The 25,299-nt window shown below is 50.7% G+C and overlaps 11 protein-coding genes across 11 annotated transcripts; 7 read left to right on the top strand and 4 right to left on the bottom strand.

Moving 5' to 3' along the window:
• Positions 1–434: 434 nt before the first annotated feature.
• On the top strand, positions 435–3,812 carry Pdw03_4749 (Beta-galactosidase; the record flags this gene model as incomplete). The annotated part of the gene is made up of 7 exons (XM_066100827.1): positions 435–569; positions 629–705; positions 781–1,083; positions 1,143–1,524; positions 1,577–1,711; positions 1,764–2,436; positions 2,491–3,812. 7 exons carry the CDS (start codon positions 435–437, stop codon positions 3,810–3,812), a joined length of 3,027 nt encoding a protein of 1,008 aa, XP_065956227.1.
• A 456-nt stretch (positions 3,813–4,268) lies between these two features.
• Pdw03_4748 (glucose and ribitol dehydrogenase-like protein 2-like) lies at positions 4,269–4,907 on the top strand (the record flags this gene model as incomplete). Its single annotated transcript, XM_014675362.1, has 1 exon — positions 4,269–4,907. One exon carries the CDS (start codon positions 4,269–4,271, stop codon positions 4,905–4,907), a length of 639 nt encoding a protein of 212 aa, XP_014530848.1.
• A 288-nt stretch (positions 4,908–5,195) lies between these two features.
• Pdw03_4747 (Nuclear segregation protein, putative) lies at positions 5,196–6,907 on the bottom strand (the record flags this gene model as incomplete). Its single annotated transcript, XM_014675363.1, has 3 exons — positions 5,196–5,414; positions 5,472–6,641; positions 6,797–6,907. The coding sequence occupies 3 exons, from the start codon at positions 6,905–6,907 to the stop codon at positions 5,196–5,198; spliced, it is 1,500 nt and encodes a 499-aa protein (XP_014530849.1).
• A 311-nt stretch (positions 6,908–7,218) lies between these two features.
• Pdw03_4746 (DNA-directed RNA polymerase, RPB5 subunit) lies at positions 7,219–8,130 on the top strand (the record flags this gene model as incomplete). Its single annotated transcript, XM_014675364.1, has 3 exons — positions 7,219–7,314; positions 7,400–7,482; positions 7,605–8,130. The coding sequence occupies 3 exons, from the start codon at positions 7,219–7,221 to the stop codon at positions 8,128–8,130; spliced, it is 705 nt and encodes a 234-aa protein (XP_014530850.1).
• A 989-nt stretch (positions 8,131–9,119) lies between these two features.
• Pdw03_4745 (rna-directed dna polymerase from transposon x-element) lies at positions 9,120–10,364 on the top strand (the record flags this gene model as incomplete). Its single annotated transcript, XM_066100826.1, has 1 exon — positions 9,120–10,364. The coding sequence occupies one exon, from the start codon at positions 9,120–9,122 to the stop codon at positions 10,362–10,364; it is 1,245 nt and encodes a 414-aa protein (XP_065956226.1).
• A 3,677-nt stretch (positions 10,365–14,041) lies between these two features.
• On the top strand, positions 14,042–14,501 carry Pdw03_4744 (UV-induced protein uvi15; the record flags this gene model as incomplete). Its single annotated transcript, XM_014675365.1, has 2 exons — positions 14,042–14,059; positions 14,142–14,501. 2 exons carry the CDS (start codon positions 14,042–14,044, stop codon positions 14,499–14,501), a joined length of 378 nt encoding a protein of 125 aa, XP_014530851.1.
• Positions 14,502–16,427: 1,926 nt separating this feature from the next.
• Pdw03_4743 (Integral membrane protein, putative) lies at positions 16,428–18,122 on the bottom strand (the record flags this gene model as incomplete). The annotated part of the gene is made up of 2 exons (XM_014675366.1): positions 16,428–17,685; positions 17,761–18,122. 2 exons carry the CDS (start codon positions 18,120–18,122, stop codon positions 16,428–16,430), a joined length of 1,620 nt encoding a protein of 539 aa, XP_014530852.1.
• Positions 18,123–18,949: 827 nt separating this feature from the next.
• On the bottom strand, positions 18,950–20,305 carry Pdw03_4742 (Histidinol-phosphate aminotransferase; the record flags this gene model as incomplete). Its single annotated transcript, XM_014675367.1, has 3 exons — positions 18,950–19,937; positions 20,002–20,172; positions 20,223–20,305. The coding sequence occupies 3 exons, from the start codon at positions 20,303–20,305 to the stop codon at positions 18,950–18,952; spliced, it is 1,242 nt and encodes a 413-aa protein (XP_014530853.1).
• Positions 20,306–21,905: 1,600 nt separating this feature from the next.
• Pdw03_4741 (MYB-like) lies at positions 21,906–22,531 on the top strand (the record flags this gene model as incomplete). Its single annotated transcript, XM_066100825.1, has 4 exons — positions 21,906–21,946; positions 21,998–22,016; positions 22,071–22,284; positions 22,368–22,531. 4 exons carry the CDS (start codon positions 21,906–21,908, stop codon positions 22,529–22,531), a joined length of 438 nt encoding a protein of 145 aa, XP_065956225.1.
• A 92-nt stretch (positions 22,532–22,623) lies between these two features.
• On the bottom strand, positions 22,624–23,888 carry Pdw03_4740 (protein kinase; the record flags this gene model as incomplete). Its single annotated transcript, XM_014675368.2, has 3 exons — positions 22,624–22,681; positions 22,741–22,777; positions 23,246–23,888. 3 exons carry the CDS (start codon positions 23,886–23,888, stop codon positions 22,624–22,626), a joined length of 738 nt encoding a protein of 245 aa, XP_014530854.2.
• Positions 23,889–24,199: 311 nt separating this feature from the next.
• Positions 24,200–24,927, top strand: Pdw03_4739 (Putative Small G-protein GPA2; the record flags this gene model as incomplete). The annotated part of the gene is made up of 2 exons (XM_014675369.2): positions 24,200–24,520; positions 24,574–24,927. The coding sequence occupies 2 exons, from the start codon at positions 24,200–24,202 to the stop codon at positions 24,925–24,927; spliced, it is 675 nt and encodes a 224-aa protein (XP_014530855.2).
• Between the last annotated feature and the right edge of the window lie 372 nt (positions 24,928–25,299).

Genomic DNA, 25,299 nt, shown 5'->3' with positions numbered 1-25,299 from the left:
GTGTTAGATGTGTCTCTTATAGTATACAACAGGTTACCAGTATAGTCAACACTATCGGAGTACTCGTTATTTAGGACACTTGATTTTTGATAAGGACACCCCTCTTCCAGTCGTTCCAAGATGTCCCTTTAAATAGCTTCAATTTGGCCGCAATTACATGCTGCATCGGACCCTGCACCCCTGTCTGCATGAGCTATGCGGAGCATCCGGGGCACCCCTCAATCTGGGAGAATGACGAAAGTCCTGGGAAACGGCTCATCGCTACAGTAGTATAGCAGTTGCATGTTGTATTAATTAGTGTTAACGCTATGCCGAATTTCTCTGTGCTATATGAATGGCGCAACCCCTGCATTGCAAGGCGATTGGACTTGAATTCAAGTGCTTTCCCCCCCCCTCTCTCCCTAGCAACCCGCTTCACCACTGTTGAGACAGCTATGAAGCTTTCGTCTTCTTGGGCTGTTGTTGGTCTAGCGGCCCAGGCCGCTGGTGCTGCCATTAGCCATTCGGTGAATGGATTTACCATCACTGAGCACCCGGACCCTGTCAAGAGGGACTTACTCCAGAAATATGTAGGTTAGGGTTTTGGTCCTTGGATTTGGATGGTTTAGTTGACAGGCATCTCGTGTAGGTTACTTGGGATGACAAGTCTCTCTTTGTCAATGGGGAGAGACTCATGCTCTTTAGTGGTGAAATTCACCCATATCGGTGAGTTTAAAGGCGTCATTTGTTTTTTTTTTTGGAGATTTCAAGAAAGGATGATGCTGATCAGGATCTCCATAGTTTGCCTGTCCCATCTCTGTGGATCGATGTGCTCCAAAAAGTCAAGGCTCTAGGATTCAACTGCGTTTCTTTCTATACAGACTGGGCTCTGCTGGAAGGTAAGCCAGGTGAGTATACTGCTGAGGGAGTCTTCGCCCTGGAGCCATTTTTCGACGCCGCCAAAGAGGCTGGTATCTATCTTCTGGCCCGTCCTGGTCCTCACATCAATGCCGAAGTATCTGGTGGAGGTTTCCCAGGATGGATTCAGCGCGTCAATGGAACTCTGCGAACTAGTGATGAAGCGTACCTGAAAGCAACAGACAAGTAAATTATCCGGTTCAAATGCAAGACTGGAGGCACATGAGAACTGACATCTCAACTAGCTACGTTGCCCATGTTGCCGCAACTCTAGCCAAGGGTCAAATCACAAATGGAGGACCTATTATTCTTTATCAACCCGAGAACGAGTACAGTGGCGCGTGCTGTGGATACACCGGTTTCCCAGACGGAGCTTATATGCAATATGTGGAGGACCAGGCTCGCAAGGCTGGAATAGTTGTCCCTTTTATCAACAACGATGCCTCTCCTGGCGGCCACAATGCCCCTGGAACTGGCAAGGGTGCTGTAGATATCTACGGACATGACAGCTACCCTCTCGGCTTTGACTGCGCAAACCCTTCTACCTGGCCAGCGGGTAATCTGCCCACTAATTTCTATACCACACACATGAGACAGAGTCCCTCCACCCCATATTCTCTGGTTGAGGTAAGATATAAGGATATCTGCCATGCGGATTGTCAATCTGACTGAAGTATAGTTCCAAGGCGGTGCCTTTGATCCATGGGGAGGTGTCGGGTTCACAAAATGTGCTGCCCTCCTGAACCATGAGTTCGAGAGAGTGTTCTATAAGAACAATCTCAGCTTCCGAGTTGCATTCCTCAACTTGTACATGGTAAGTCCCGGCTCTCCTGTCACACAAATTGATTCTCATCTTAATTTGGTAGATCTTTGGTGGCACCAATTGGGGCAACCTGGGCCACCCCGGTGGATACACATCCTATGACTATGGTTCCCCGATTACTGAATCTCGCAACATCACCCGCGAGAAATATAGCGAGCTGAAGCTGATTGGAAACTTTGCTAAAGTGTCACCGGCATACCTTGTATCAACACCAGGAGACTTGACTACTTCCAAGTACACCAACTCGTCTGATCTGGCCGTGACTCCCCTGCTCGGAGGCAATAATACCGCTTCTTCCTTCTTCGTTATTCGACACTCTGACTACGCAAGCCAAGCGTCAGTCGACTATCAGCTCAATGTTCCTACCAGTGCCGGTGAATTAATCATTCCCCAGCTTGGAGGAAGCCTAACTCTGAGCGGCCGTGATTCTAAGATTCATGTCGTTGACTATGATGTGGCTGGCACTAATATCCTCTACTCCTCTGCTGAGGTCTTTACCTGGACGAAGTCTGGTAAATCGAAGATTCTTGTGCTCTACGGCGGCCCTGGCGAGCATCATGAGTTGGCTGTCTCTTCTGAGTCTAAGGCCTCTGTTATTGAAGGGTCATCAGCAAGCATCACCACCAAGCAGATGGGCAAGGCGGTTGTTATCGGCTGGGATGTCTCTACCACTCGCCGTATCGTGCAAGTTGGTGATTTGCAGATTATTCTTCTAGGCAAGTACTCTCTCAAACACCATTCTGCTTTATCGTAACTAACTAAATTACCAGATCGAAACTCTGCTTACAACTACTGGGTTCCTCAGCTCCCAAACAATGGCACAAGCCCTGGGTATAGCTCCCAAAAGACTGCCCCTTCATCTCTCATCGTCAAGGCCGGCTACCTCGTGCGTACCGCTTATGTGCAGGGCAACGACCTTCATCTCACTGCTGATTTCAACACCACCACCCCGATTGAGGTGATCGGCGCTCCGTCCAACACCAAGAGCCTTATCATCAACGGCAACCAAGCGCAGATCAATGTCGACAAGAACGGGATCTGGTCTAGCAGCGTCGCTTACACAGCACCGACAATCGATCTTCCGTCCCTGAAGAGTCTGGAGTGGAAGTCGATTGATACTCTGCCCGAGATCCAGAGCTCGTACGATGATTCCGCATGGGTTCCAGCAAACAGACCTACCAAAAACAGCGACCATAAACTCAAGACCCCAACCTCGCTGTTCTCCTCTGACTACAGCTTCCACACGGGAACCCTCCTCTTCCGGGGCCACTTCGTCGCAACCGGGGATGAGAAGACTTTCTCCGTGCAGACTCAGGGTGGCAGCGCGTTCGGTAGCGCGGTATGGCTGAACGAGAGCCACATAGGATCATGGGCCGGAATTTCCATCGACGCCGACCACAACGGAACCTACACACTCCCCGCCCTGGAGAAGGGCATGTCGTACGTGTTCACCGTAGTTATAGACAACATGGGCCTGAACGAAAACTGGGTCGTTGGTGAAGAGCAGATGAAGCTTCCCCGTGGTATCCTCAACTACGAGTTGTCCGACCACTCCGCGAGTGACCTTAGCTGGAAGCTGACTGGCAACCTCGGCGGCGAGGATTACCTGGACAAGGTACGCGGCCCGCTCAATGAGGGTGGTCTCTACGCCGAGCGTCAGGGATTCCACCAGACCCAGCCGCCGACCCAAAACTGGAAATCCGATAGTCCCTTCGATGGCCTGTCAGCACCTGGAATCAAGTTCTACAGCGCGAGCTTTGATTTGAACATCGAGAAGGGTTGGGATGTTCCTCTCTACTTTAACTTTGGGAACACCACATCGGCGGCAGCTTACCGTGTCCAGCTCTATGTCAATGGGTACCAGTACGCCAAGTATGTGAACAATATTGGTCCCCAGACGAGCTTCCCTGTTCCCGAGGGTATTCTCAACTACCAGGGTACCAACTATTTGGGGTTGAGTCTGTGGGTGCTTGAGTCGGATGGTGCTAAGTTGGAGAGTTTGGACTTGGTTTATACTACTCCTGTGTTGACGACGCTGAAGGTTGAGTCGGTGGATCAGCCTAAGTATAGGATGCGCCAGGGAGCTTATTAGGTGTGTAAGTCATACAAAGAGAGTTAGTCAAATTGATTTACCCCATATTGTGACCTTGAATATGATGTATCCAAGATCATGAGCAAATGTCCGAAGTATGTCAAAAAGATGGGGGCATCCAACATCTCCACTTCGTAGATCCCAGCCACCCCCAACCTCCTCCCTCTTTGTGACATTTTTATTTTTCTTACTTCCTTGCGATTCTCCGTTTTTTTTAAACCTTTTTAAGATCTCTTAAAACTTGTACTGCGTACTCCATTTTTCCAACAAAACCCACACCCTCTGAAGGCTGCATATGCCATCAATCCCCACACGCGCATATCAACTCGCAAGCTGACCTCAAGCCATATATTCGCTGGAATCGAAATCTCCAACCCGTCGCACAGTCGCAACATTTCTCCCCTGGAAACTCCAAACCAATGGCCAAACAATCAGACAAATAGACAAATAGATACAATGTCATCCCACCCTCTCGACGCCCTCGACCTAATTCCTACCAAACCCAACCTCAACAGAAGAGACTTAAACCCAAACCTCCTATACACCGAAACCTCCCTCCACAAACGCTACACAACAATCTCCATCCCTTCAACTTACGGCCGACTCCACACAAGCCCCGCCGCAGGGACGGTAGTTGGGATCGTACTAGGCAGCGTAGCAGGCTTCGTACTGCTAATGTACATACTCTACCTGGCCGTGAACCCAGGCGGTGTCGCGCGTGGTGGCGCAGCAGTGCCAACCTCATCGTCGATCTCGATGTCGATGGACGAAGAAGAGATCGTGGAGGTGCGCAGACGACGCGGTTCATCTGCTGGACGGAGACGACGCGACGTCATCGAAGTTGCCGAGGAAAGGGAGACTTTCCGTGATAGTTATCGGCGTCGTCCGTCGACGAGACGTGATCGCGTCGTTGTTGAGGAGTCTCTGGCTACTTCGACAACTGGAGATGAGGACGTTATTGAGGTTCAGGAGGAGGAGTCTAGTGTGCCTTCTGATGTTTCGCCGCGTCCGCCGCGGAGGTCTAGACGGAGTGGGGTTAGGCGTTTTGATCCCATGGCTTATGGTGGGGATAGTGATTATAGTCCTCATCGGTGATTTGGGGGGGGGGGGGGGGGGGTTAAATGTTTGTTTCTTTCGAGGATGGGTTGCGATACCCCTTTTTATGTGGTATGATTTATTCGTTATTCGTTATTGATTGATGATGCTAGTTGACATCTTGTTATGATGGATGAGAATGCTTTTATGATTCTTAGATATAATGCATATGTAAGAGCCAAACCCAAAGAAAAATTCAAAGAAAAACACGCAGAGAGAATGCTAGACAAACGCTAGACTTCATGTATAAGTTGACGCATTGAGCATGTACGGGTAACCTCCTCGAATCTATGCCTTATCCTCAATTGAGGCCTTCTTGAGCTCGTCCTCAACGTCGGCCACGGCATCCAGCTCTTGAGCCAGCTCAGCTTCCGCCGAGGGAACGACGTTCTTATGAGCGGGCTTCTTGGCAGCATCAGTGGCCCGGCCGTTGGTGTGGGGGACGTTGGCGGCCTCGGTCTCCTCCTCTTCAAGGCGGGTAATCTCTTCCTGGGCCTTCTTGATGTTCTGCGGGGTAATTAGCAACCGGTCACAACCAACAACTTTGAAAACAATTAAACTGACCTCTTCCGTCTTGCTGGCCTGGTTCTTCTTCCATTCGGTGATCTTGGCTGCTAGCTTCTCCACAGAGGCGGGAACATCCGACTGGTTCATAGGAGGGTCGATCTTAACCTTGGCGAAGTCCTCAATAATACCAACATTCATGTTGAACTTGGTGCTCTCAACACTGGCGGCGGCACCGCCCTTCTTGCCGCCCTTCTTGCCCTTCTTGCCACCGGAACCGACAAAGTAGTCCTCCTCGTCGTTCTTCCGCACAACCTTCATTCCCTTGATCTCAGCAGCTTCCACAGTGCGGCCAACTCCGGCACGGAAATTGCCGCCCTCATCCTTCTTCTCGTCCAGACCAAGGGAGGTGAAGTCGTAGGTGGGATCAAAGTGACGGATCAGACCCTGTGCGGTCAGGATCTCATCGGCGTAGGCAAGCTGCGAGGCTTCCTCTAGCTTCTTATCAGCGATCTTCTTGCGCTTCTCGCGAGCAAAGGCCTCTTGCTCGGCCTTCTGGCGCTCTCGGCGCACACGCCAGGCCTCATCCTCGTACTCCTTGTAGGCACGACGGGCCTTGAAGTAGGCATCCTTGATAGTGCGGATAGCAGTGTATTTTTCCTGCTGCTCGTTGCGCAGCTTGGTGCGCTCATCACGCAAAGCGTTCAGGTTCTTGAAAACACCGTCCTGCTCGGCCTTGATGGAATCGAGCTCCTTCTGGATCTCGGCGTACTTGTCGCTCAGTGCCTTGGCCTCGGGGTTGTCGAGGGTCTTGCGCAGTTCGGAGATCTGTGTCTTGATGTCATTAATGCCCTTCTGCGCCTCGTCCAGGCTGGCGAAGCTCTTGCGCTGCTTGCGCAAGTTGGAGACCTCGGTGAGAGCCTTGCGTTCATCCACCAGACGAAGGGTGCCGGAGTCGACCTGCTTTTCCAGACGGGCAATTTCCTTATCGATCTCCTCAACACTCTTGAATGATAGACGTCCACGAGAGTTGTTCTGCTCGGTAATACGGGCCTTGAGGTTGGCGTCCAAGGCGTTGATCTTCTCCTGGATGGAAGACCGGCTGGACTTAAAGCCGGACTGCTTCTGGCGAATGGAGGAGAGTTCGGCGCGCAGCTCCTGCTGCCTCTTAACGGTGGGCGAATCCTGGTTGTTGGGCTTGGCGCTGTCCAATTTTGCCTTGATTTGGTTCTGTTGCGCATATCAGTCATTGGCCTGAGGACATGGTATGCAAGTAAACAATGAACACGAGGGCAATCAACAATCAGAGTGGGTCAGTGATCACCCCCGCCATCCAAGTCAGATGACAGCACAATGAAAAAATTCCAAAAAAAGAGCACACATACCAATTTCTCTTGAGCAGCAGTGTGCTCCTTCTCGGCCTCAGCGAGACTGGTCTTGTAGGCGGCCTCGTCCGGCTTAGTGGGCTTAACCCGCTGCGCATCAGTAGCAGCCATTGCGACGAATTGATCGTAAAAAAAGAGACAGGGAGAAGGGAGGAACGAATTGCCTTCCGAGTATCCTGAATGGATTAAATAGACCAACGAGACCAAAGCGAAACTGAAAAGGGGAAACTTCGAATTATTAAAATGGTTCGGTCGGTTTCTCCGCTTAAGCGTCGCTGGCAGAAAGTTCCCGCCGATTTTTCGACTTCACCTTTCATCTCTCTCCACCGGAGCTCTCTACCCGTTTTTTTTTTAACAATATCTCTTGGCAAGACAACCTCCTATTTCTTTCTCTATCCCAGTCATCGACTTCACAATCCACCATGGATGGGGATTCGGCATACTCCATGGAGGCCGAGCGCGAGATGACTCGGCTCTGGCGCACCTTCAGAACAGTCTATGAACTGCTCGCTGACCGGGTAGGCACTTCAGATCGAGCCTCTGATGTCTCAGTATCACTCGTTATGCCTATTTGCTCAAGACTAACCATCGGCGATACACCAGGGCTACGAAGTGTCTGATAATGAGCTGGTACTCCCGCTAGAAGACTTCCGCGCAAAATATGCTGACCCTCTGGGCTATCCTGAGTATGCGAAATCCTTGCGCCCACCGTCCTATTGTCTCGAGAAAGTGAAAACTTGAGCCGAGAAATGCCGGCAAACATCTTTCAAAAAGTGCATATCACTAACATACTGTTTTGCAACAACAGTCGTACCAAGATGAAAATCCAAGCCCGCCCCACCGAAACCATGAAGCTGAAGTACACCGCACTGCCCAGCAAAGCAAACCCAAACCCTCAGCCAGACTGCGGCACAATCTACGTCGACTTCTGCCCCGACTCCTCAGGTGTCGGAACCAAGCAAGTGCGCGCCTTCAATCACCTTGTCGATGAGAACAACTTCCACACTGGTATCTTTATCACTCAGACGCCGATCTCGCCTTCTGCCGTGCGCCTGCTTTCTGGCGTTCCCGGCCGCATTTGCGAGCACTTCCAAGAACAGGATCTGCTTGTCAACATCACCCGCCACGAGCTGGTCCCTAAGCACGTCCTGCTTAGCCCCGAGGAGAAGGGCAAGCTTCTCGAGCGCTACCGTCTGAAGGAGTCTCAGCTTCCCCGCATACAGATCTCCGATCCTGTCGCTCGCTACCTTGGCTTGCGCCGTGGTCAGGTCGTCAAGATTATCCGCAAGTCCGAGACTGCGGGTCGTTATGCCAGTTACCGCTGGGTCATTTAAGCTGCACAGCCAGGTTGCTGGGAAATGGAATAGGAAGATTGACATGCGACTCTTCAGAATGGACTGACGCTTGATCGTCGTCTTCTTTTTCCTTTCTAATTGGCGGGGTTTGCAGAAAGTCAACCCCTGGTTCCTGTGAACGTCAACCTCACAAATTCAAATCGCATCAAGTCCACTTCTCTGTCTCCAATTTGACCGCTTTCTACACTCTGCAGATCTGCAGGAAATACCCCATTTGGCAGTCGAAAAAGAGCAGTTGATGTCAGACAGAAGTGGACACTTGGGGAGTTATTTTTTTTTACTCATCGCCTCACCTTCAAACACAAAAAAAGTTTTTGGTCTCCCCCTTGTATTATGGGCAGCATGGCGTATAGGCGCAAAACTTCTCCTGCTTTGGGAGATTGCGATGGGGGGTTTTGCCTGTGATTTTACATAATGGCCGTGTCTTTGTATGTCTAGAAAAATTCAATCTATGAATGGCTGTCACTTCGAGCTTGGTGGAAGTTGTAGATCATTGTTGTCTAGTTACGTGCTTATGCCACACACACACACTCATCAGTCACGATCTACTTGAAGCCCCAATAGGTGTACCATCTGCCAGCTATTAAATAGTGATCTATCATAGCCCTGCTGTACATACATACTTCGTTCCTTCTTATGCTCGGCTCCACTTGAAATCCCGAAACTAGCATCACACAGGGCGCAGTATGAGAATTGTCTGGACATGATGTGGTCTTGTGTTTCTCTGATTTTCTCACCATGACTTCATTAGGTAGGTAGGTAGGTAGATTTAATTAACGTCCGGCAGGGAGCAAGCTTTCGCTTGCTTCCGCGACCTCCCATGGGGTATATTCACCTTTACAACCATCTGCGAAATAGGGGCACCTTTGAGAAAAGGCTCCCAGACTCCCAGACTGTCTCTATTCTAATCGCTTAACCCTTCCGGTGACCCTCCCATCGTGGCTGGTCCATCCACCCCCGACCGTCCCATGGACGCGCGAAATGCCGAATACACTCGGCCCCCCGACCCCCCCTTCCCTACCAACCTCAACACGCGCGCTGGAAAACGGATGAAAAGCACCAAAGGGCCAGCTGCCCCCCGGTCCTCTCCCAAAAGGTGCCAGCGCCACAACCACAACCACAACCGTGTCCGCCTCTGCTGCCATCATCGAGCGGCTGGACGCAAAGGCCCGGTAGTCCTAAAGCAGGAAGACCGCCTTGCTCGCAAGGAACCATATGCGATACGAAAACAACTCGAGAGTGCCCTCAAAGGAGTCACACCTCACACCGACATTCCTAAGATCACCCGCACTGCCACAGGGTGGGCGATCACGCCCGGCCCCCTAGCCCGCCCTAGCCTCATCACTGAACAGGGGCTCAATGCCATCAAGGACGCACTAAACGCCCATAGCGTTAAAGTTCCTCAGAAATGGTACAACTATGCGGTCCCCGGAGTACCCCCCTCGATACAAGCCTGGGACGACACCCTTATCCAGACCGGCTCTGTGATTGAAGATAAGGTCTTCGCGCAGACGAAGCTTAAGCCAGTCAGCTGCCGTACCTCGAGGCATGGAGCCAGCCCCACCAAGCACAACATCACCTGGGTGATCTCTTTCCTCAGCCCAGTTGCCCCATTCACGCTCTTCAGCCGCAGCAGCGTCGCCAGGGCCATTCTAAAGAAGCCGCAGATCCAACACCATAATCCTGGCTGCCAAAGCTACTGTCACACAGCCCGGTGCAATCGTACCCCCCGCTGCCGAACTGCGCAGCCCCAACGAACGAGCATAACGGCCCCGCCGGGGCTAATTGCACTAACCCGGTTAGATGCGCCAACTGTCACGGCCCACGACCTTCAGGGCACACTGACTGCCCAGTCCGCCCTTCTCGCACTGCGAAGGGAACACTTAGCTTCCCCTCCCGAGCTGAGGTTGATAAATTCCGACGATACGGCGACAGATGGTATAGAGATGCCCACTCTACACCTACTCCACCACAAAACGAGGACACCCCCCCTACGGCACCCACCAGCAAGAGGAAAGTCCCCCGGGTCGGGGAGGACGGTTTCCAAACTGTCACTAGGCCGTCCAGGAAAGCAGCCTTTAAAGGCAACTTCGCGTGGACGTCGCTTAGGGGAAACAACGAGTCCCCACCTAGCCCCCAAGTCTCTATCCCGACACAAGAAATGGACGTCGACAACAGCACCCCCGCCTCGTCTGAATGATAGGACACCCTAATAGACTCAGACGCGCGCGGCGCGTACGACCCTCGGTCCCACGGGAGGTCCTAGTCTTCTGGGCCAACGTCCGAAGACAGACGGCGTGTCACACAACCGCCCTCCAACTTGCTTACGAATCCGCATGCGATGTGGTCTGCATCCAGGAGCCCTACGTCTCTGCTCCAACAAAGAAAACGGGACACCCGGCATACGACTGCTACGCCCCGACCGACGAATGGGATAGCTCTGACCCTATGTCAGGGTGCGGGCTGGCAGGACGGTATGATAGGAGATGACTGGTAGGAACAGGTCATAACAGATCAGATTCCACTTGACAGGTACAGGCAGGGGCAGGCTATTATACAAGACGTAGCTCGAAGAGCTACAACAGGATCTAGAACTGAAGTTCAGATATGTGCTCCCGAGAGGATTGCAGGGTTGCATACTCTCGGCGCCTGAGGCCGCTACTCAGCGGCGCTCGGACCAAGCACTCGGTCACAAGAAAAAGGGGTTTCATGTTGGATAAGCAAGGGCTTGGCATGTTATGTAATAACCCTACATTATAACTGGTGTTTAGCACTATCCAATAGAAACCATGCGATCCTTACAGAATCTCAGATAAACAGGTCGGAGATCACGTGTCGTGATCTTCCTCTTACTAAGCATCACGGTTCGCACCGTTACATAAACGGCACCCAAATCGACACTGGCGCTGGCGCTATCAACTCACGCTCTCATGTTTTCGACGCTGAAGCAATCGGAGCCTGGCGAGGGCTCGAATGGGCAATCGTGGTAGCTCCGCCTAGGTCGAAAATCCGGCTCTGTATTGATAGCACATCCGTTATCTGGTGTATTAGGGGGAATGCCTCTAACTCCTCGCAATGGGCATTTTTAGCCTGCCACCGGGCTATGGAACAGCACAATATCAGTCTCCGATGGGCCCCTGGGCACACTGGGATCGAAGGGAACGAAGCTGCTGACACCTTAGCCGGTGAAGGCGCGCTACGCGGTAGTGCTATAGGGATGGAAGCCGAACCCATGATTAGCGGGATCTGATCCATCTTCCGGGAACTCCGGAACGAGGCTCGCTTACGCTGGTGGGACACGGTCTCTCAAAAACTCTCCCAGTGGTACCGACGCTGGTCAGACACCTACGAGATTGATTCACTGCCGGAACTCGAACTCCGACGACCAGCGCTCCACCGCTGGCTTGCCCTCCGCTCGTCGCATGGCGACTTCGACTGGTACCACCGCAAGTTCAAGCACGAAGACGCCAAACTCGACTGCTCATGCGGCCGCCGAAAGTCACCAGAGCGCCTCGCTCTCTGCCACAAAACCCAGAGGTCTTTCCGACATTGGCCAAAACGCCCCCCGACGCCTCCAACCGACAGGATAGAGGCAGTCGCCTACCTTCGCAGCCTGGACCCCAAGCAGTTTGTTGAACTACTGGAGCTCACAAGTTTCTACTCGCGGGTCTGCACGAGGTAACTCACTCATTTGTATCCTCAACAAAGTCTCTTGGCACCCGCCAATCACACACCTGGACCCCCCGGGACCCTCACCCCCATGATGGCCGGCTCACACGTCGGAGACAGCCGTCACCAACTGGCTACTCAGCCCTCGCATTTACGAATGCATGAACTGCAATCTGTGGAGAAGGATCTTTGTATAATAGAAACCATAGCATTGCACGTCCCAATACCCCATGGTAGGTAGGTAGGTAGATTTAATTAACGTCCGGCAGGGAGCAAGCGAAAGTTCATGCATTCGTAAATGCGAGGGCTGAGTAGCCAGTTGGTGACGGCTGTCTCCGACGTGTGAGCCGGCCATCATGGGGGTGAGGGTCCCGGGGGGTCCAGGTGTGTGATTGGCGGGTGCCAAGAGACTTTGTTGAGGATAAAACTGAGTGAGTTACCTCGTGCAGACCCGCGTCCATGACTTCATTTGACTCTGGAATGGATGAGTACTTGCCCTTCGCGAGATCTTCTCCCACAAACAGAACGTATGAGTATCGTGCTACTTTGCCATGATTATGCATTCACGAACGAGCTACAACCCGCTCAAATCGACTCTTAGCAGCTGCGGGCAGAATCCCTTCGCCTACGAGAAGTCCACACGTCAGACCCGTGCTTCAAAACAACTAAACCTTGGCGGTAGCCTTTCCTAGGAGGTGGCACCATTCTCGGCTTCGCCCGAACCTTTTTTTAGCATCTGCTAGAACCGATGGCACCACCGTCTTGAGCCTTATCGGCGCTGGACCTGCTATGCTATCGATGAAAGGTCACATTCTGGCAGGCAGACCGCGTGACCCTATCTCAGTCACACTGTCGTATAGTTGTACAGTGGCCTTGCTCGAAGACGAGCGATGCAAGGCCAATAATAGTAGCTTTCCATAGTCGGGAGTGAAGACAAAGCTATCAATGATGATTCGACCGATAGCCCCGTACCAAATAGAGAAGTCGCCCTACAACATCAGTAGGATGCTGTCAATCTTACAATTTTGCATATGGGGATGGAAGACTCGATATCCACGTTATTGGGACTAGCGTGAAGAAAATGGCTTGCACAGCCAGACCCTATAGGCTTAGCGTATTTGCAACAGCTCTAGTGAACATTTTGCGAGCTTAACAATAGCTGCCCAAAACACCTACAGCAGCTAAAATATGATTGATAGGCATGGAGCACAGGGTGTAAAAGTTTCCTGGCCAGAGTCTCCGACCTTCCTTGTCGGTCGGTGAGATAGTATCGCTAGCCAGAGGAATAATTGAGATGAGGAGAAAGCTGGTGCATTGAGCGATTAAGGAGATCCTGCTGTTGCTATAAAGAAGAGTTTCGGTAAATCTTGAGGAAAAATTGGATCTATGTATGTTGCTTAGAGAATCAACGTAGTTTCACGGTGTCAGGAAAGCATTGTGACTACGGCACAATGCCCGATGCTAAATCGGTCCCCTACGCTTAGCGGAGAATGCAGAAAGATGTTGCTGTCGGGATTATCCTCCGTAAATATTGCGTGTTTACAGATTGTGAACTACTCAATATAGCGGATCAAATTCCACAAGTTGTACAGCGAATATGCTCCACTGGTGGTTTGTTTCGTCTGGATACGTAATATCTGGGGAAGGAATGAACTGACAGGGAGGATCAACAACATGTTATTCAAATTTAAATAATTAAAGTAGATGGTTTCCACTGAAGAATGCATACACACGACATCTTAGAGGTGGCTCTGGAAGTGACATGGTGCGTGTTGGGAGGGGAAGGTTAGAAGCCAAGTACAACATAAAATGGAGAGCCAATTGCATGGCTCCACTAACAGGAAGAGCTTCGTACATTGCATAAAAAAAAAACTAGCGACTGTAACTAAAAATGTGAGACTAGTCCAAATGCAAAAGATGAAAAAAAAAAACCACGTTAGCTCTTTAAAGTAGAAATGAGGCGCAAGCATCAAACCTGGAAACGGTTGACTAAGCCCCGAACTGCGCCACTGGCACTCTTACTCGATTCCGGCGCTTCCTTTTCATCTTCATCTACTTCTCTCTCTTTCTTGAGTGCGTTAGTCTCGAGTTCACAATCCATCCGACACAGAAACGCCCCCCCCCCCCCCCCCCCCTTCCCCATATCCACATTTACAGCGCAATTTCCTCAAATCCGCCCTAAGTCCGATACCACCGGGGAGCTCCACCTTCAATTTCCACTATGTCTTACAACAAACCCGTAAGTCCCCCCCCAAAAAATCAAGAACAACTAATCGCAAACAATCCTGAAAACACAAATCCTAAATACTAATCTTTTCCAGACAAGCCCACCACCCTCCTACCCCGCCCAAGTCCACAACGCAGGTCCTTACCACCAACAACAGCCAGGCCAAAGCCCCGGCGCCGCGAACGACTACTATGGCGGCCAGCCCCAACAACAGGGCTACTACCCACCCCAACAAGGCTATGGCCAACCTCAGCAAAACCAGCAGGGCTATTACCCTCAAGGCCAGCAGCCGATGTACTACTCGCCGCAGCAGCAGGTTCAGGGCTACCCCCCTCAACAGCAGCAGGGATACTATGCCGATGCTCGCGGGCGCTCTGACGGTGGTGCAGGTGGCATCTGTGCGGGTATAATGGCTGCGATGGCTTGCTGCTGCTGTTTGGATATCTTATTCTAGACCTATTCTGGGTTTGGGTCTTTATGACACGCAATACGCGACAACGTTTCTGTTTGGGTTTAGCTGGATTTGGAGTTGCTTTAAGTCGCTATGCTGTGCACGGACTGCACTCTTGGGAAACTATCGAGTGATAGAGGCTGGCGGTTCTATGTTTCCTGGGGTTGGCTTTTGACTTGGGGGTTAGGGCTTTGTGAATCCGGGGTTGGGAGCTGGTCTTGGGGTGTGGTGGTTTTTTTTTTCCCGCTCCCTTCGTATATATCCTTGTTTTTTTATTACTTCTCGCTGGCGCAAAACTGGACTCGGCGTTCTTGGGTCCTGGGGTTGGGCGTCAATTGTACTACACTTTTGTTTTTACTCTCCCTCGAGTCGGTTTGTGATGTTCTACCTAATTGATCCTTTCCAGTTGCTATACATACCGTACACTCCGATGATAAGTGTAGGCAGCAGTTTAATCGGTTCAGAAGTTACTACTGGATAGAAAGATATGCCCACTTTAATGACAAGGCAGAAGCATTATCATCCAACGTTACAACCCTGTAACTAGAACTCTGTCTAGGAATACGTTAGTTACCGTTTGATACCCAGGCCCTGCTTGTCCGTGTCCCATGAGGCTGACGTTTGAGAAATTCACCTCGTTAGTCATGAAGGGTTCTGTTCTCTTCCTTTCAGAGGTCGTTGTAATGCTTTCTGAGCCCAATGATTCTTGTTCGTCACTGAAGTTGAAAAGTTCTCCCTCCTAAGAACGATTGCTTAGCAGATGAGAGTACTTTTGGTTGGCATTTAGGCATCTGAACTGTTGCTGGTGGTACGGGCTGACCAGGCATGTTCGCTCTCGTCCTTCTGGACTCGTTGGGAGTGGGCGTAGAACCGAACTGAGATTGAGAGGAGGTGGAGAATCAGAGCTCTTGGGTTTGACTTGGTCTTGTTCGTTTCCGGGGCATGTGAACTGGGTATTTACAGCCATGAGTTGGATTCGAGGTGACAAGACTCAATTGCCGAACTTTCCTTGGTGTCTTCAGAGCAAGGTAGCAAACGGAACGAAATGAGGAGCTATGGATAGGGGAAAAGATCTTTAAACCAAATTTGGTTTGATGATTGATTTGTCGGTTAGAGATGAGAGAATGTAGAAGAATAGATATGATTGCTGTACTAGATGAAGAGGCTATGCTCCGTGGTTGATAACCTTCAATGGAGGCATCAGAAGCTCAAGTCATCCGATATTTGGTAGCTTGTAGAACAAATTTTGTTAAAGCTGATAACAAGAAGACTCTGAGGTCTTGCGTGGCTATGATCTTGTTTTCAAAGTGACCTTTTTGAGGGGAGTGCGTCTAGAGCGAGCTCTTTTCTCAAATGTGAACATACAGGGAGTGGATGACCTCATGGAAAATTGACTACAGTGACAAGATAAGCGGGCGGTTGATTGGAAATTTTGTAGAGTTGTAGCCTGTTTGATTTCACATTAAGAGCGTTTGGAGAAAAGGCCACTCGCAATCTAATCAGGGTTGTGCATCATCATGTGACGGATGTGACTCTGAATGATTTCCCAAAAATTCTTGTAAATCTCTATCTATAGTATTTGTATAGGGATACATCATTGGAAAGGCTCCAAATAGAGTGCCAGCCATGCCCGAGCCGATAGAAGTGCCCAAGGATGCAACACATTCAACATAAACGCCAATAGGCGCACGAGGGGGAATAAAAGAAAACAGGAAGCAAGAAGCAGCAAACCTAGAAGAAAAGGTAAAGGGGTGTGTAAGATGTGTACATAGTCTCGAACCCCGAAAAAGTCTCCAGCCTAACAACCTGTGTGTAAGAGACAACAAGCCCTGACCCAAAATTTCCAAGAAAGAAAACGACAGAAGAAAAACCAGCCGTCACATCATATCATGCCATCTATAATCGCACCACCCTGGAGGGGGGGAAGTCTTAATGATCATGTCGCGATAATAGCCCACCAACATCATGAAGCTCGACATCAGCATCCACAGTCAAAGCCGTCGAACCAGACATTGGAAGCAAACGCGAATTCCCAAAAGCCGACGCCGGAAACGGTAGATCCGGAGCACCAGAAAGCGTCGACCGTAGCCCATACGCAGCTCGCGATGGTCCGAAAATCCCCAAATCCTCCAAAAAGGCCCTGCTGCCGCCGCCTCTGCGATGCTGCGTAGACTCTACGGGTGAGGACAAGGTAGTCTGGGCCCGCACATGTTCCGGCCCGGACCCCAGCAGTGGTCTGGTCAGCAACCCACCGACATCCGAGAATGACACACGACGCGGCATCTCGGAGAAAGGCGAGATCTCCCGGGGGGACTCGTTTGTGCGCAGGTATTCACGCGGCGTGACTTTTGGCCCGAGACTGTCTGTCGCCGAGGCACGGTCGTCATCTGCGCGACGGGTTGTTGAAAATGACCATGTTGGATCTAGAGTTCCTGTGCGAGCAACTGCTGATGGCGGTTGAGAGGATGGGGCGGTTGATGGTAGTTTGGGCACACGAGCTCCGTCCGAAGTACCGGGGATTGTGTAGATGTCTGGATCTAGACGGATGCATAGACCCGTTGCTAGTTCCGAGTCTGAGCCCCATTGGTTTTGCATGACTGTATTTCTGCGTAGGAAAGATTTGTCAATGTTTTCTGAGACGGAGGCTGAGCCTTGAGCGCGTTTGTATTTTAGTTTCTTGACGCCGCGGTCTCGGACGAAGGAGCCTATCACTAGGACATTTGAGACCGCTGTTGCGGCAAGGATTTCGAAGGAGGCGAGTAAGGAGCGGTATGGCTGGGACCCTCTGTGTTGAAGTACGGAGGGGACGCGGTAGGAGGTTATGGCGACCAGTATGAGAGATAGACAGAAGAGGGATGCGAGGGCGAGACGGCGCTTTAAAGGCATTTGAGTCATGAGGATTATGGGGACTGGGATGGCCACGAGTAGAAGGTCGGTGATCACGTCACAGGTGCCCATCGTTATTAGATTGACGTGGCCGGTACGGCATTTTGGACCTGGGTCCGGGGTGACCTGCCAGTAGTGGTTGAAGGGTTGGCATTCCGCCAAGGTTGCGATGACCACGGCGACTAGGGTTGATAAGAGGAAGAAAGAGATAAAGCGTAGGAAGAAACTCGTTGATCGGCGCCAGGTAAGCCCTGTGACTCGCTTTAGGAATTCACATACTGTCACTTTAGCCGTCCAGATGCTGTAGTAGTTTGTGAGCCACTGCGAACACGCAGATGCAAGATAAAGATAAGAATGAGATGGGGGTGCATCTTACAAGAGGGCATAGAAGATACGCGCAGCAAGAACCAGCTTGCTACCTAGCTCTCTCTTCGATATCTCCTTCTCTGACAAGCCTGTGGTGGTGGTATTATTAGTCCCCAAAACGAGAACGAAATGCACGAGGACCATGCGAATCAACAGGGGCATGACAGCGATCATCATGACCTTGTCCTCGGCGAAAAAGCGCTCAACACGAATATAGCGACCACAGAGGCGCACGACGATGATCACTAAGGAGAACATAGTAGCCCACCAGCTCATCATGAGCGTCGGGTTGATCTGGTTTCTGGTCTGAAAGGCTGGTGGGGTCTCTTGATAAGTGCCACGCACGACTAGCGAAATGGCCATGGTGACCATGGTGACCATGAAGGCTTAACCACACACACACACACACACAAAAAAAAGAACAGCACACAGCAAGCGACGGGGTTTACATTGCTCCTCACACGTGGGAAAGTGTGGGGATGTTTTAGGTAGGGGGCTATGGGGCGAATTGCGGAGACCAAGATGAAGCCTGGACGATCTTGTGAGAACTAAAGATGAGAAAAACACAATTTAATGACATCGTATAATCGAAAGAGATAGGGGAATTAATTAGAGAGTATCAACAAGGTAGAATCTCCCCTACAAGAAGAGGGGAAAGATCAAGGATTGCCCAGATAAGCCTCCTCTATAAACAGCCAGTGATATTCGACTGGCTAATCTGAGAGAATCGAATTATTAGAACGTCTCCCCTTTCCGATCCGAGGAGGATAATACGTACCTTGGAACAGATAAATCAACCCCAATCGCTTTGGGACATTACACAATTTTCAGGGATTACACCTGGTCACAACAGCGGGCGACGGCCTTGGTTTGTGGTTTGCGGTGTACTCTGTAGGCGTGAACTATTTCTACTTTCAAAAGCCCCTGGGGGCATAGAATCCACAGATGAACAGGGATATACAACATAAAGCAGAGGAAATAGCCCTGATAAGCGAAGAGCCCTAGACACTTCGGAGTCTACCCTGTGGATGTCTAAATGTGTGATATCGTATGTTAGCTCTCAACCTTGAAATTATGTCCAAAGGTTATCTACTCCGTGCGTTCGTCGGGAAATGTGATCTCTCCCAAATCCTTATGATTGTCAAAATGATTAGTCGCGCAACCTTCATCCCACCACAGCCGAGTCTTCCGGCCTCGCTTCATCCTGAGCCCAGTCCACTCAACACAATCCGCAGCTCCTGAAGGAATTTGGTAACTTCCGTCTCCGTCCCGACAGTGATACGGAGACAGCCTTCACATCCAAGCTCTTTCCCACGGAAGCGGACCACCACACCACGCTTCTCTGCCATCGCCTCGTAAGCCGCATGCGCAGTCACGTTACTTGGTCGGCCCTCGGTGTCCAGAATCTGCACGAGCAAGAAGTTTGCGTCGCTACCACCAAGGAATTGCCCTACGCCAGGAATCGTCGGGAGCTCACGGAGCAGACGGTCGCGTTGCGCGATGATCTGCGAGCGGGAGCGGTGCATCACTGCCAGATTGGGGGCCGTGAGTGCGGCGGAGGCGAGCGCGCTGGTAGGGCTGGAGATGTTATAAGGAGCTTTGAGACTGTTAAGCAGACGCGCGACCTCCACACTGGCATAGGCCACGCCGAGGCGGATACCGGCCAGACCAAATGCCTTGCTGAGTGTCTGCATGACGACTAGGTTGGGCCACTCGGTCACCCACTCTGCCAGACTAGAGCCTTCGGGCGCAAAGTCGATATACGCTTCATCGACCACCACGATGCCGTTCCAAGTTGGGTGTTCAAGAACCTTGCGGATGTCCTCTTTGCGGATCAGATTCGCGGTCGGGTTGCCCGGTGAGCAGATATAGGCCAGCTTGATTGATGGGTCGGCTGATAGGGCCTCGTTGACCTTATCGGCTTGTAGGTGGAATCTGTTCGTAGCGTCGAGTGGTACCTTGACGATCTCGAGGTCGTTGACCTGCGCGCTAACGCTGTACATTCCGTAGGTTGGGGGACATGTGAGGATCTTGTCTTTGCCGGGAACGCAGAAGCAGCGTAGTAGCGCGTCAATGGCTTCGTCTGAGCCTACGCCGCAGAACATGTTCTCGGGGAGAAGGGTCTTCGGGGTGTGGTGGTGGGTATTGCGGAGGTTGCAGAAGAGCTGCTTCAACTCAATTTGGTGACTGGGAGACGCAGTGTTAGGTTCAATTGGTCTGAATGCGACGCGACAGCAGGAGTTTCACTTACGGATCCGGGTAGCGGTTCAGGCCGAGGAAATCAATCTCCAGCTGGGAGGCTCCCGTGGCATTGCCAGTCTGGGAGGATTGCAAGGCTCCCTCGCTATTCAGGGCAAGACTGGGACCGAAGGCATTCTCGTTGGCGTCGAGGAGGACGTTCGTCCCATCATCTTTGTAGTCACTGACTCATTAGCACGCCGGTACCGGTGATTGGGAATGGGCCGCACATACTCTCTGGCGCATCGGTAAGGCTGCAATGCCAGGATGTTAGGACGGGCGCATGTGGCCAAATTAAAAGGAGACTTCGAAGCCATAGTGGTGAGGAATGTGAGATGTTGAGAGTTCCGAGGTTGGTGGGGAGCCCAGGTGGGGGGATTTTTATCGGGACTCGATGACTCAAATACCGATCTATACACTTGACTAGTAGAATCGAAGTATAGAGAACAAGAATAGTCGGCCGCTTACGTGTAATGCCTTTTGAGTTGGTCTGATTGTCTTTTTACATATGAAGGCGGCTCAAAAGCACTTTTCTAGATTTCTTTGAAATCTGTCCAGGGATCAGGGATGTAACGTATCTTGCAAGCGAGCGGCCACCTTAAAAAGACATAAATGCGATCAAATACAATCCGACATCTCAATAATGATGGAAAGGTGAGACTTTCTAATAGCTTAATTCTTTGTAGATGATGTGTAACCTATGAAGGTGGTTTAGAAAAGTTTACTCTGCATGATCGCGACAGAGATTTTTTTTTTTTGTGTAAACGGCGGACCTGTGAATTACTGTATCCGGTTAGTTTTGCCATTTTGGGTTTAGCAACTCAATACGTCGTCACGTAACCTCCCTTCAATACCGCCGACATAAAAGACCCGTCTTCGCTGCTCCCCCTCCCTTTCTCTCTCTTTTCCATTATTCTGCCTCTCTATCTTGCACTCATCGCCGCCCCATTTCTTTTACTCTGGCCCCCACCGACTACTGCACATTTGCTTTCAACCAAACGCACTGCCCCTTTCATTTTATCGGAGATGCCGCTCGATCCGACTCCCTGGTCGTTCTGACCAGCGTAGGCTGCAATGCTATCCAGTCGCTCAGGAGCGGAAACACTGGGGTGATCCAGTCATCCACTGCATCGCATGATTGGATTTCAATACTCCATTTTCCGAAGAACTCTACAAAGATATCTAGACCGCTTTCTTTCTGCTGGTGGGGTGTCTGTTATTTCGCTGACCTCCCTTGGTGCGAAGTCTCCCAAATTGTCCTCCTTGATGCTGCATGCTCCGCTTCATCCGCCCCATCTCAGGCCCCACCTGAGGTTACATTGCACAGCCCTTGACGCCGCAGATCTACTCTCGGCTGCTTGTTCGCGAATGCCTCGACCTCCCATTTGTCGTCATCGTTGGCCTCTCCGGTCTCTCCGCGCCCAATCGGCGAACCTTGAAAGAATACCACGGCGATGCGAGCCAATAGCGAAAATACCGCACACTCGCCTGACCTCGGTCGATACTGCATCATGCGGCCAATGCTGGACTGCAACCACGAGAGCCATGCCACGATCGTACCGTCACCTACCGAATGGAGAGAGGGCTGACGACTAGTGCGGGCATACGTCACAAAGGTCATAAGCGAGGGTGGTGGGAATCGTGGCCGGTGAACTACAGCCCGTGGCTATGAAACTGGTGTGGTTTCGCGTCTTGGATGCAGTGGCCTGGATTGCAGGAGCTGGCCGAGATTGTCTGCGTTGGGTAGAAGGTGAAGTTCGCCTCACGGGCGACCGTCGTCTATAAAAAGACTACAAATCCACCCAAGTTGCAAAACCGGAATTCAAGCCCCCTTCAAATTCTCCTCTCCCCTGCACCTTGTCCCCTGTCCCTATCCCTCATCCCCGGTTCCGTGTTCTGTGTCAACTTCCCTGTTTTATGAGTGCCCACAATCCTCGACGATCATACCTTTCCAGGTGGTGAGCAGACCCAAACAACGGAAATTACCACCGGCATCTCAACATGTCCAGGCAGATGTCTCTTGGAGTGGTCCAAACTTTTTGAATCAGGATCCACCTCTTCAATTCATGACAAAATTCAAAGGGAACGGCGGTTCCTGGTCGTCAGTCCAAAAAAAAAAGTTCGAGTGTTGGGAAGAGACATTCGAAAGTTGGTGCCTCCCGGTCCAATAAAGGCCTCCATCGTCGCAGCAGCGTTTCGTTTCCTATCGTTCATGCTCAATTCTCGGCCCTTCCCGTCGAAGACCGGCTAGAGTTCCTGTCCTGGTTATTTGAGGGTGCTTTGTCTCATTATATTTGTACGTCTTTGAGCACAGATGCCACTGTATCAAGATGCATCGCAAACCAATATTCAGACATCACATTAGACTAACCAGCCAAGCCCAAATACCGAACTGGTTAACGCTCAGCATACCCCTTGTACGGGAAAAGGTTACTATGGTCCGAGGAAGAAGTATCTTTATTGGTGAAGCTCAGGGAAGAACAGAATCTTGCTTGGTCGGAGGTGACGAGACATTTTGCACAGAAATTCGCCAGGAGGAGTAAAGGGTCCATACAGGTGTAGTGGAGCACGACGCTCAAGAAATAGCCGCGAACTCTAGCGGACGCCACGTAGGAAATGCCATCCAAATCGATACTTAGACCAATCCCTCGTTTTCTCTTGCACCACAAACCACAATGTGAATAAACAGAGGACTGTAAATTGTCTTCGAGTTAGTTTTGCCGTTTCCGGTTTGGCGAAGAGACAGACCTACCGGAGAGTCTCGCAGAAGATCTCAGGCGCGTCCCAGTCTTGCGGGAGTCATTAGACATGCGGGAGGGAGCCTCCTATATATGTAGTCAGCATTAGGAATACAAATTTAAAACGCAGGAAATAATGCGGCCAAAAGAAAGAAGAGGTTCTTAAATTGGCAAGAATGTGGCGCAAAGACACTGTTTGAAGAGAGGCGTGATGCTGAACGATAAAATTCAACTGTCTTCAACAATGCCTTCTAAACTATCAGTAGAATAAAGAAGAATAGGCGCGAAGTGGTACAAGACCAATTGGTTGTTTCAAAAATCCGACTATTAAACCTTTTCATTTTCTTTTTGAACAGTGAAAGAAAGTTGGGTGTTCATTAAATATTATTGGGCAAACGACACTCTCGACCCCAAATGACCAAAACTTGTCGCACTGCTATCAGGCTTGAGCAAGAATCGAGTTACAGAACTTTGGGATTTCTTTTCGGTCGCAATCTGCAGTTGAGCCCGAGCCTCAACTCATGGAATGTCTATACCACTCGGTAGTGAATCCAAGTTGCTCTGGCTCTCCCAAAGAAAGCTTATGACGAAGCCCACGCTTCTCCAAGCTCTGGCAGAACGCTTTTTTCGAAGAGAAATCCTCTGCCGAGCGGTTTTGACCCGTGTCATGGCTATAGTCATCCGGCTGTCTGTCATTGGCTACTTCAGGGTTGGTTGCCTCGCTGGTGCGATAGAGCACTAACGCCCACCAAGATCTGAAACTATTCCATAACCCGCCCATACGCCATTCGGGAACGGATTTTGTTTCGGCCTTGGTCTCCCTCCTGATGGTTTTTCCAGGAAGAAGCGTATCTGTGTATGCGGCCAATTCCGCAATCGTGGCATAATTGTTGTGCCAGCATTTGTTGATAATGTTGTCAATTAACGGATCACGATCTAACTTTGGAAATTCCATGTTCTGCAGTAAGTCCACAACCTTGCGTCCGTGCTCGTTAGGATTCTCGGTAAGACATCGATCTCCATAAACCTCAAAGCCGTAGTTTATGAGGTAGAACAAGGAACCGAGGGCGAATTGTTCGGTTCGAGGGCCTAGGAAGCCGGAACTCCCACGTTGTCCTTGATCCAGCTCGTCGCTGTTGAGTATTCTTCCATACGGGGCCATGCAGGCTTCAAAATCTGTCCCGATTTCCGCCGTACAATCAAATTCTGACACTTTTAATCGGTCACGATCAAGTAAAATATTTTCAGGTCGTAGGTCGCCATGAGCGAGATTAAGCGATTCTAGGAAAGCGACGGCTTGTGCGAGGTCGTTCATCCACTCCTTTCGTAGGGGTAGAGGTTCCAGTTTTTCCACTTTAGTAACCACGGAAGTTCGCTGGTCGCGAATATGATTGTTTTGTATCCTACAACAGAGGGATAACCGTGCCAAGCGCCCAACCACCCATCCTGGGTAGTTGGGCGCTTGGCACGGTTATGGGAAGGATTCCTAACCTAAGTCGAGCCTTAGGGCCCGATCACTTGGGCAAATCGACTATTGTCAAGCAAATGCGGATGATTCCTTCAGACGGCTTCTCTGAACAGGAACAGCAGGGTGTTCTTCGCGCGCAGAGCCCAAGGGAAGGAGCTACTGAGGTCATCTTTACTCAGGCCGGCATAAATTGGCGCATGGTGGATCTATGTGGTCAAACTCTGGAAAGAAAGAAGTGGATGCCGTGCCTTGGAGACGTGGATTGTCTCGTATTCGTGGTCGCGCTATCTAGCTATGATCATTGTCTAGCTGAGGGTCACTGTACTGTGCGTGTCAAGTCAAGTATTGTGTATGACGTCGAGTTCTAATACGACAGCAGAACCAGATGCGGGAAGCAATGAAGCTCTTCGACTCCTCTGCCAACAGCGACCATTTCAAAAGCAAGCCTATTCTCCTTATCTTGGACAAACTGGACGTTTTCGAGGAGAAGCTCAACCACTCACCTATCTCTGGACACTTTCCAGACTTCAATGACTCCGAGGCCACATTTTGGGCTGCGGCGGAATATTTTGGCCACCTTTTCCAGCAAATCAATAGAACACAGGGCCGTGAGATCTGCGTTCATTATACGAATACGACTGACGATAATTTCCTCAAGTCGATGATGGCTTTGTTGTATCAAATAGTTATGGCACAAAGGCTTCGCTCCCATGGTGTTCGCGACATTTATTAGGTGGCGCGGCCGGCATAATCAAATTTCGCATGAAATCGACCTCCATGGTGTTATATCATCCAGAAGCGATAGCTATACTATCTTTCCAATAGATTACTTCAAGACCCAGATATAGATCACGGGCCGACGCTTCCTGCGGATTAGCGGTGACTGTTTGCCTCCAAACGAATACCGAATACAATTCTTCTACATATAGCTCCGGCTCCCCTCGCGGACTGTTCAGATACAAATATTTTAGCATAATATCTAGCCTGTCTCTAAATACCTACCTGTTAACCTAGGTATGGACTCGCATTTTGATCTAGTTGGCAGTTGGTTGTGCTTGTCATGCTCGCGGGAAGCCCGCCCTCGTGGTAAATCGATGGCCAAAGG

Source organism: Penicillium digitatum, chromosome 1 (assembly GCF_016767815.1).
Source record: "Penicillium digitatum chromosome 1, complete sequence".
In the NCBI taxonomy this organism is placed as follows: domain Eukaryota; kingdom Fungi; phylum Ascomycota; class Eurotiomycetes; order Eurotiales; family Aspergillaceae; genus Penicillium; species Penicillium digitatum.
Note: the sequence above shows the minus strand (reverse complement) of the source record. Positions and strands in the feature narration are given on the sequence as shown.